At 39.8% G+C, this 10721-nt stretch overlaps 1 protein-coding gene across 1 annotated transcript; it reads right to left on the minus strand.

The window, feature by feature from the left end:
- Positions 1–1786: 1786 nt before the first annotated feature.
- On the minus strand, positions 1787–9637 carry LOC306885103 (uncharacterized protein). Its single transcript, XM_079441443.1, has 5 exons — positions 9341–9637; positions 8716–8932; positions 6357–6551; positions 3621–3812; positions 1787–3263 (listed from the first exon to the last, which is right to left on the minus strand). The coding sequence occupies exons 2-5, from the start codon at positions 8923–8925 to the stop codon at positions 2244–2246; spliced, it is 1617 nt and encodes a 538-aa protein (XP_079297569.1). The 5' UTR covers positions 8926–8932; positions 9341–9637; the 3' UTR covers positions 1787–2243.
- Positions 9638–10721: the final 1084 nt, after the last annotated feature.

Raw genomic sequence — 10721 nt, forward strand, 5'->3', positions numbered from 1 at the left:
TAATTTTCTGAGATGCACCTGTACTGTAGAAATGCAAAGACAGAAATAAACATGGGATTTACAGGAATATCACTTTATGCAGCTACACTGAAAAATGTGTTTCATAAGGTAACATCAAAATTAACTGATTTTATTAAAGTTAGAAAACTTTAAACATCACTGAATTAACCTAAACCGGATACAGTGAATAAATTAAACTTGAGGGTTAGATCAGACAGAAATAGCTCCCTAAGGTAACAGCATTGTATAATAGATTTTACTATACTTTTATTCACTACCCATTTTTTGGTCATTTGCAGCCACCATCTTTTGAGGCAATGCTACAACCTCGCCCCCCATTTAGCATATGCTGCATACAAATTCAGAGGCATGCCCTTTTAAAACAGCAGCATTATCAAATCTAACTAAAAATATTCAAAGGAATTATTGTCATGACCCAATCATTTCTGAGGGCTTTACTTTTTTTAAAATTAGTGTCCTGACCATCCTGTTATGTGTATTGCTTGACCAAATTGCTTTGTGTTTTCAGTTGCAATGTAATATTAATTCACAACAAGAAAATTACAGTTGGGACAAAATCTTTTTAATACAGCCTTGTTGAATTAGTAACATACGGACACTAAAGTTGCACTACAACAAAAATGACAAACATGTTTTCTTACTTTCCTCATGACGCAACACTAATACATATTTTGTTTTGTTTGTATTAACATTTATCACTCTTTAAAGCCATAGATATGCTAGACCTTCACTTGGCATCCATTATTGTCTGCTCACTTGTAGTAAAAGACTTTTAACCTTTCTTTTAGGCTTTTAATCTAATTCTGTCATCTTTACAAATGAAGATGTTTTGAAGAACACTGAGGTTTAAACAACATCATTAACCGCTTTTCCAATGTCAGGTTGAATGGTTCTAAGAACAGTAAGGAATGGTTACAGTTAAGAGTTCCACTTGAGCCGAACCGTGTTGGTAGAATAAGTGTAGTGACGTCGCCACTCAGGATGGGTCACTTGTTTGTTGTCTGATTCTGGCTGCTAGTTTCTCTCTGTAGCTGGCCAAGCACACTATTTGAGTAAAGTAAAAGGAAATATCTGATCATCCTCCATAACACAGTCACCATATTTCTCATACCACGTGTAAACACTTGCATTACCAAGACAATGACTGACACATTTGCATTACGAGCCCTATTGTCAGGCCCACAGCGGAAGACAAAACCATATCTATACCGGCTGGGCCAGATCAGCATGGAATGAAATGGTTTTGCCCGACGGTAAAAAAAAAGCGCATACTGGCTTGAATTAAAAATTCAAAAAAAAAAAAAAAAAAAAAATTCATAGAGGTTGGAGGGTGAGAAAATTCTCTCTCATCACGAGGGTGAGAAAATTAAGCCCGGTTCAGACTACATGATTGTTTTTGTCGGTTACGACAGTCACGGTGCCAGATAACATGATTTTGACTCCTAAAATCTTGTCGTATCATAAGAAACATGTCAGACTACACATTTCTACCCGAACATTATTCGCTTGCCATTAACGCCGTTAATTGGATTGCATGAAGAGGACTGCAAAGAGAACTGAGGTAAAATTGTTTTTAACTGACCTTTTTCACTCTATCGCTTTAATCCCCCGAGAAAACATCATAAATGCAGTATTATTATTGCCATAGCTCCACGAACATTTTCTCCATTGTAAAATTACACCTAGGAGGAGGACCGATATCGTTCTCTTTTGTTTTGGCATGTTTGAAAGCATGTACGAAGGCGCCTGTGTCATAGCTGTGATGAAACTCGTCGTGGACCACAGAAAAAAAAAAAAAAAAAAAAGCATCGCAGACATGGCATCGGTTGTCGTGCACTATGACACACTACATGAGATGAAACGATTGAATCTTGTGTCCCGATGCCCATTGTCATTTACGAATCCCCACGACACCCAGGTCAAGCAAATCGTGCCAAAATTGGTCCAAAATCGTGTAGTCTGAATGGGGCTTTATAGAATTTTCTTGGGTGAAATGTTGCTATGAGAGAGTATGAAGTTATTCATTCTCTCCAGGCTCAAATGCTTTGGCAGTGTTCGGCCTGCATATTGACAATTCTGAATCATTTTGAAGCAACGATACGGTTATTACATACTGATTACAAAGACGTACATTTTTACCTAGTGCACAATAAATCTAGAAATGTGTATTAAGAAAGTAAATAAGGTTAATTCTGATTTCATTAACACATTTTAAATGTGATCTAAACCCCGTCCCCAGCACCACCCTCATTGTTTCGCTGCATTTCCAGATAATTTTGGGCCGTGGTTCTTCCATGTTGCTCCTTCAGGTGGCGGCGTAGAGCAGGCTTGTGGGCAAAGCTGACATGGCAGTACGCACACACATGCGGGCGCTCTCCACTGTGCAGGTTCATGTGGTCGCACAGTGTTGACTTCTGAGTGAAGGTCTTGTGGCACAGGGGGCAGCAGTGGAGCTTGGAAACTCCACGGTGGACGATCATGTGGCGGTTGAGGTTACTGGAGTGGCTAAAATGCTTCCCGCAGCATGGGCACACGTACAGCCGGTGTGTTGACAGGCAATGCATGGCTAAATCCTGCGTTGAGGAAAATGCTAGTCCGCACTGCTCGCACACCACTGGGCCCGCTACACAGGACGTGGATCCCACCACTGCCACAGACTCGTCAGCAGCTCCATGTTCATTTGTATGTGTCCCGACTCCCATTCTCCCTTCCCCACTGGAAGTTTCCACACCAAAGTGTGCAGGACCTCCATCAGAGCCAATCTCTTCTCCTTGTCCCTCTCCAGGCCTGTACTCAATGCGGATGGTGCCGTCTGCGAGATGCTGATTGGACAGGTAATCAGTCCCAAAGTCTGCTCCAAAATTGCCCATGATCTCATCAGGGGTCGGGAACCGCCAAGCCTCCTGATAGTTACCCAAGAGCTTGCGATCCTTGATAGTGTATCGCTTCCTGTGTTTAAAGCCTCTTCCTGTGCCTCCCCTGTGCTCTCCATGCCGTCGTCTCCACATGCGACCTGCTCCTCTGATGCCATTGCCTTTAGCTCGCCCTTCCATATCGGGCTCCTCTATACCTGCGTCCAGCTGACCGTGGTCATCCAACACAACGACAGCTTCTCTGTCTTCCTCCTCAGCACCAGGCGTCTTCTCTGGGTCCTGATGTTCATCGTTGATCTGCACCTGAAAGACATCACTCTCAGCCCCGTCCTCTCCCTCGAAATGACCAGATGCGTCTGATCCTTTAATCTATTATGGTGAAAACATAAATTAGTAAACCACAACGGAGCAAACTACCAAAATAAGTGCTGATATGACCCTCTTTGATTTAGGACTGCAATACGCAGTAATATAGCAACCATGTTTGATTTGCTGGCAAATATTGCAATCATTTTAATGCAGTTTGCATTTAGCTATTAAATTTCCAGAAGACAATTTTACAAATTTTGATTTGCAATTATGCTAGCCATGCAAAATATTTTAATAGTGTCCTTTTATAACCTTCAGTTGCAAAAACAGTTAGCTTGAGAGTTTGAATGTTAATAGTCATTAAAGTTACATCTTTTGTCACTGTTAGCATATGCAGCAAATCCAACAGATATTTACATGGTGTATGGTAAAATCGCTGTCATCTTTGTGAGGGATGTTGGAGAGTTCGGCATCGGCAGCCTGGAGCTCCTTTCCTGAACTGTGAGGATGCAGTGACGCGGTATCAGAAGGGGAAGAAATGGATCCCAATGAATGGGTACTTCCACTGACAATCACTGGCATAGACTGAGGGTCTTCTGATTTCACAGTCTGTAATGGGAGAAACAGAGAGAGGAGGACAAACATAATGCACGTAAGAATAGTACGGTTAAACTACATTTTTTTGCATTATACTACTTTAAACAAAAATCTGTGCGCATGTTAAGTTGTTTTTTTTTTTACTAAAATGAATTGATCAACATAAGCCGTCAAGCCCCAGCAAATACCAATAGAGCCATAGTCACAAAACGATATTATGGCTTAAGACAATTTGGAACGCAGATCTCTGGTCACACGGACCCCGTTTATGGTGTTTTACAGGTTTGTCTACTAGTCTTTTTTTGGAGCATGACACTATGCTTTGCTAAGATTTTGAGAAGCATTCTGTCTCTCGAGTGAACAGTAGCTGTAGTGGGCCTTTGAAGATAATCTATAATGCGCTAGCATGCCTGGTCTTCAATCAGCCAAAGAGGACTCCTGATCTCAGTCCACTAGCTCCCAGCTGTGACCAGAATCAAATTTAAGGCTTTGATGCTGGTTTTCTGGCCTGCCACTTGAACTGCACCTCCCTACGTCAATCTACACATACAAGTGTATACCTTCTTGTTTCTTCACAATAGCCAGATTTCCATCCTAAATTGCAAATTTAACGTGCGCAAAATTGGAATTTGGAAAGCACCGTTTTCATCCAACAAGTCAGAGAGAACAAAATAATCACTTCCTGATAAACTGGCATTAAGGGCCAATCCCCTTTCTACCCCTTATCCCTTCCCCCTACCCCTCTCTTATGCGCTTTCACATGAAGGGGTAGAGGTGTCTCGATTCTCTTTTGGCTAGAGAAGTAGGGGTAAGGGAAAAGGCCAGATAGCCCTTCAAATTAAGATTTTTCAGGACCACACTTCAAACGAAGGGGTATGAATTACCTCAACATAAACTGGCTACAGCAGCAACATGGCTGCCCGAGTGAACAAAAAGACACATAATTGTAAGCATTATTGGTATTAATAAAGATTTTAATGAAAAGTAATCATTTGTTTTATGTTACATTCAATCGTGTGTTCATATTTACATGTTATTCAAAGAAATGTTTGCAAAAAAAACTAAACAAAAAAAAGTTAAAATGTGTTAACGTCATATCATTACAGACTGCACGATAGTGCAACAACATATTTTCATATCTGATCAAGGTGATAACCACCATAGACATTGAGGAGGGCTAGTACCCCAATAATGATAAATTGCTAAACCTTTTTCTCAAATACCTATTGCCAATTCGAGAGAGGAAAGTTGCGTGTATGCACAGTGAGTGAGTTTACTTCAAAAACAGTGATTTTATCCTCTCGTTGCTGGAAAATATAATGTAGCGATTCGGTATTTAAACTTGTGGGGCAGCATTGACAAGTTTCTTTGCTCCTGGGTGTGTGAGCTGCGCGATCTCCGATATATGTGTGTGTCAGTAAGCAGCGCATTAATATAGAACGGTAAGGCTCTAATGCACACCAACACACCAGTATAGGTGTGTTTATTGTAGGAGCTAGACGACATAAGGTGACGTGTGACGATATAGTAGTGGTGCCCAATTCTTAGGGGTATAAATTAGAACTGGGATTGGGCCTAAATATCACTAAGAAAAGAAGGAGAAGCCACTGAAGATAATAATTCTCAAATATAATAAATTAATTGCACTTGGAGAAAGCAGATGAAACGCAATAAATTCGGTCTTGCGTTTGGAGGTGAATGTCAGCTATTTGGGAAGGCAGTCGTGGCAGACCATTCTGGGAGGCAATTATACAGAAATACTTTGACGACAGAGACAGACTTTGCTTGGGCACTTCAGAATGACCATAACATTTCAGATGCTGTGCAACAAAATCAGTCCACTAGTTAGTCAGGTTATATCATCCCATAGCGCGAAGTCACATGACATTTTCTGAACGCTCTTGCGGGATTTATTCGCGAAATGGATTTCCATCTCCCATTATTTGCATTAACCCTTTTTCGCACAAGTCAAAAACCACCTCAAGCGAGCATAAAAACTACGGGAATTACGGGATTTCTTTTTTCGAAATTTGGCATTTCCATCACTCGTTTATGATGCGATACATCAAAATGCGCATAAAAAGAGGGTGATGGAAACAGCTAATGAGGCACAAAGTTGTTTTCTCAAACCTTCACCCCTCCTTGCACCTCTTTGGTGGAATGAGCAGTCAACCTCCACCCAAACTGCTGAGATCAGGGGTAGACAGCTTTGGTCCACCACAGTCCTGCAATGTTTTGCTCCCCAATTAAACACACCTGAACTAGCTAATCAAGGTCAAAGGACTACAAAGGCTCCACTTAGCTTTTAGACACACACTGGCGAACTTCCCCAAACACTTCCCCTCAGGGGAATCCCCACCACCATTTTTGATAATTTTTCTATTTCAAGAAGTGGACGAGGGAAGTTTATATGGACAGGCTCTTGACCCCTCAGTTTTGACCGAGGGAGCTAGTCTACTTCATTTGTACATTTCAGGCAGCTCCATAGACCACAATGCAACATGATTGTGACATCACTGCACATGTTTGACAAGTGTTTGAGGTTGGGATACTCACAATGGGGCTGCGACTCCGGGGCTGCATGTACTGGCTCAGGGCTCCTCTGCATTTCTCCACCACATGCTCCATCTGCAGGTAGCTGGCTGCAGTCAGGTAGTTCACAATCTCTTTGGCACTGAACTGCAGCATCCCTGTGTAACAGGACTGGAGGAGCTCACATACCACCGCTGAGCTGTGCAACATTGACACCTGCTGGATAGACAAAGTATTTGTTGACAATCAAAGCAACAAATGATTTTCAAAATTAAAGTTGCAGTGAAATGGAAGTAGCCACAGATCTTCTGTGTTGTGACGTATATCCGAGCAGAACTGATTAGTGAAGAAGGAAGAAAAACGTAGGGTGGGGTCTTGGCTTTATGCATTTATTGCTGATTGGATGGAGGCAGATCTAAATATGAGCTTTCAAGCTATGGTAATAAAGCTGCAGAGTTTAAGTAAACAAAATGATTGGAGAAATCGGTGTTAAAAATGACAAGGTCAAATTTTTTTTACTTCTACATGGATGAATCATTCACAATTAGGTCAATAACATGCATTTAGAGAAGGAATAGGCGAAATTTTAATTTTATGCAGACTTGAAATTCTGCACCACTCGCAACATCAACTGGAACTGCATAAATAATGATTTCAAACAAGTTTCCTGAACACTCCCCTGGCCTAAACTCACACCACTGGTTAAAGGGTTAGTTCACACAAAAAATAAAATTGACAAAATCTCTTCATGGTAGAGGGTGACACAGGAGTGGATTTTCAAACCTTTCCCGTCCCACTTCCACGAAAAAACTGGGGGAAAATCCCATCCCGTTCCACTCCCGTGTTTTTTTTTTGGCCGAAATCTGTCAGTTACAGTAAAAATATAGTTAATATTACTTAAATACTACTACTATTATTCAGATTGTCATGACCGTTTTCTTTCATCGCTGTTATTGTCATTGCTGTTTTTTTTTTGTTTGTTTTTGTTTTGTGTTCACCATATGTTGTATGTTTTGTACTCCTACTAAAAAAAAAAATATATATATATAAATAAATAAAATAAAATATATATATATAGTACTGATCACAGCATGCCCACCTTAGTTGAATAAAAACCCAAAATGTATTTTTTTGTTATTATATTGAACTGAAAGCCAGCTCATGCACAGTGCTGACATAACATTTCATGTAAAAAGTTAGACATTTCATTCACTCTCTATAGATATATTTTTCAAAGACGGCGTTTCGAAGTTTCTCGCTCAAGTTCACAGAGACCTAAAGCGAATCCTGTTTGCTTTAAAGCGCAACGTTTCGTTGTTATTCTGAGTGCACACAAATAAATGTAGAGTCTTTACAGATTCGAAAGATGTATTAGGCTACTTTTATCTGTATGACCAAAAATTATACAGAGATTTTAAGAGCAAGTGAGCACACGGGCGCCTGTCCTGCAGAGAGCGCGCTATTCAGCTTCCACTCTCCACACAAACACTTCAATATCACACAATTCTCTAGGTTAACATCAGCAGCCATGTAAAGTTGCTACTACATCTTTCAGATGAAAAGCCATATTTGAGGTCGATGAATGATAGCTAGGTGAGCCTTTGGATATTACCACATAGACAATCTGTCCCTCACGGACTGCGTCATTCACTTAACCTGCCACACCAAAGCAAACAGGAGGAGAGCATAAAGAGACAGGGCAACTAGAATGGAGTTCAGAATTAAAATATACAGTTTATAGTTTACATAAACTGTATATGTGTGTATAAATTTGGGTATATCATTACTATTCCTGGTCCCGCCCACTCCCGGTGGCATTTTTTCCTGTCCCGTCCCAATCACATGATTCGTAGCAATTTTGTTTCCCATCCCGCGGGATTCCCGGAAAAAATGTCAGCCTCTACTTCATGAAACATGATCTTTACTTAATATCCTAATGATTTTTGGCATAAAAGAAAAATTCATAATTTTAACCCATTCAATGCAATTTTGACTTTTGCTACAAATATATCCCAGTGATTTAAGACTGGTTTTGAGGTCCAGGGTCACAAATGAGTGTGTCCTCGAATGGACCGGTGGAATTCCAGACTTGCCTGGAATACACAACTACATTGTACAATACTTTCTCAATTTATGCATATGGCCTAGTTTATGAACCACTACAGTTTTTTATTATTTTTTACAAATTTTAGGAGGTGATAATCTGAAATCATTGACACAAACAATAGCAAATGTGAAGTTTCATGTTATATCTTCAGGGTGTTCGTGACACTATTTATTAGAGTTCATCCACTAATACAGACCACTAACAACACAGAAGGTCAAACGGTTTGCTTCTGATGTTGCTGTATCAGTCATTCTGATGGCATGAGAAGCCCCTCACCTGTAGCTCTGATGAGGGGTTCAGAAGAAACTGGTCCCTGAGAAATGCAGAGCAAGCAGCCAGAACGACCTTGTGACCCCTGAACATGCGCCTGCCTCCCGCCACGATGGTAACATCACAGAAGTGCTGCTGTGTCCGCAGGAAGTTCATGTTACTCAGGGCGGTGTCTCCATGCCCAGGCAAACGGAAACTCACTACATCCACTTCCATGATTTTACTACAGATAAAACAAACAACAAAACACCCATTTATTTGATATATGTATACAAACAACTGATATCTACACTTAAAAATATAATGGAGTTTGTTACTCTTCATAATTTAAAGAATTTCTGAACAGTAAAAAAAACATTTCAGTTATTTTTATTTATGGAAATTACATATTAACATAAAAAACAGAAACAATATGTCCATGAATATTCTCATAACACCATATATTCACACTTAGAAGAAATAAGAGGCATAACAGTACATTATAGGAGTTCTGTATGATTATTGTCATGGTATGTTTACATCGGTGTTTAGCTAAAGTAATGTTAGCTCACACTAGCGTCTTGTGTTTCAGACAGACTGTCCTCAATACAATACAAACACTTCACTGATCTGATAAACAACATGAACTTACTTGAGTGATTTAGTGAGGAGAAATCAATAATCCTAAAAAAAACACACGAACTTATCACATTTATGATGTCTAGAGATCAATCCAGCTCCATCCACAACCCTGGACGAACTAAAACACTCGCGCTGATCTCGTTTACAGAAGTCTGCTGGCTTTGTGTGTCTGATTTCGGTCATCCCTACTATATATTTTCTGTAATGGTCCGTGTGTTTTAAAACAATTACAGCTAAAATTCATAGAATGAAATCAAGTAAGAAAAGTTAAAAGGAAATTTCGAATCCGAAAGATGATTTTCAGAATAAAAGTCCCGTCTAGACAACATCTCCAGTTCACAAGTCGCCTGTTTGTTTACTCTACAACGCGCTGGCTTATTAGCAAAACAGTTTCTTCTGTTAAACTCGGTTATTTAATAAAAAAAAAAAAAAAAAAGTGAAATGATGCGGACTGATGCTTCTACAAAAGCATATACTAGTCCACTTTTTTTTTTAAATGGTTTATGGATAAAAATGACTGTTCGTTTGCATTTAATTCCTTAGTTTGATCACTTATAGATTTTGTAATTTTAAAATTCATATTGTCTAAGTTTAAAAGTCTTTAGTGTGTCAAAAAGCCTTTTAATTTGTATCCAGCAGATAACCACGTGGTGGCGCTGTGAATTCAGAATGGACCTCCAATAAAATAAATAATTTGTAAACTGATACAGAGGCATGAAAAATTAAAGTGACTGTAACATGAAAAAGATGAGACATATGCCGAAGCCCCAACTCGAGTAGGCCTATGACTCTTGAATTTGTTGTAACATACATTTTCAAGTGCTTTGGTGGTTGACCATTTTAAAAGAGATAAAACATGAACCTTCAGCAAAATGGCCCACGATAATGTAATTAATCTAATACACTTACCTTGATGTATGCCCTCAGGAAGGCCTGGAATCTCACATGTTAATATAGTACTTAATATCATTAATTACATTTATGTTACTATGGTGTAACACTGTTTGACTGAAGACACTGATCAGTCACAACGTTAAAACCACCTGCCAAATATTGTGTAGGTTCCTCTCATGCAGCCAAAACATTGAGGCATGGATTCCACAAGAGCTCTGAACATGTCCTGTGGTCTCTGGCACCAAGACATTAGCAGAATATCCTACGAGTTATGAGGTGGGATTGGATTTGTGGGTCCAGCACTCCCTATAGATGCTCAATCGAATTGAGATCTGGGAAATTTTGAGGCCAACCTTCCTGAATGATTTTTGCAGTGTGGCACGTGCATTATCCACTGCCATCAGGGAACAAACACCATTGCTATGAAGAGATCTATGTGGTCTGCAAAGATCATTAGGTAGGGGGTACATGTCAAAGTAACATCCACATGTATGCAG

This window comes from Barbus barbus (assembly GCF_936440315.1).
Source record: "Barbus barbus genome assembly, chromosome: 19".
NCBI classification, from domain to species: Eukaryota; Metazoa; Chordata; class Actinopteri; order Cypriniformes; family Cyprinidae; genus Barbus; species Barbus barbus.

Bases quoted from the DNA above. Each gene is read 5' to 3' on its own strand.
- LOC306885103 (XM_079441443.1), bottom strand. From the start codon at position 8,925: ATGGAAGTGGATGTAGTGAGTTTCCGTTTGCCTGGGCATGGAGACACC. The intron at 6,552-8,715 runs GTGAGGGGCTTC...TTGTCTATCCAG, and splicing joins ACCCCTCATCAGAGCTACAG to CAGGTGTCAATGTTGCACAG. The intron at 3,264-3,620 runs GTAAATATCTGT...TCACCATAATAG, and splicing joins GCGATTTTACCATACACCAT to ATTAAAGGATCAGACGCATC.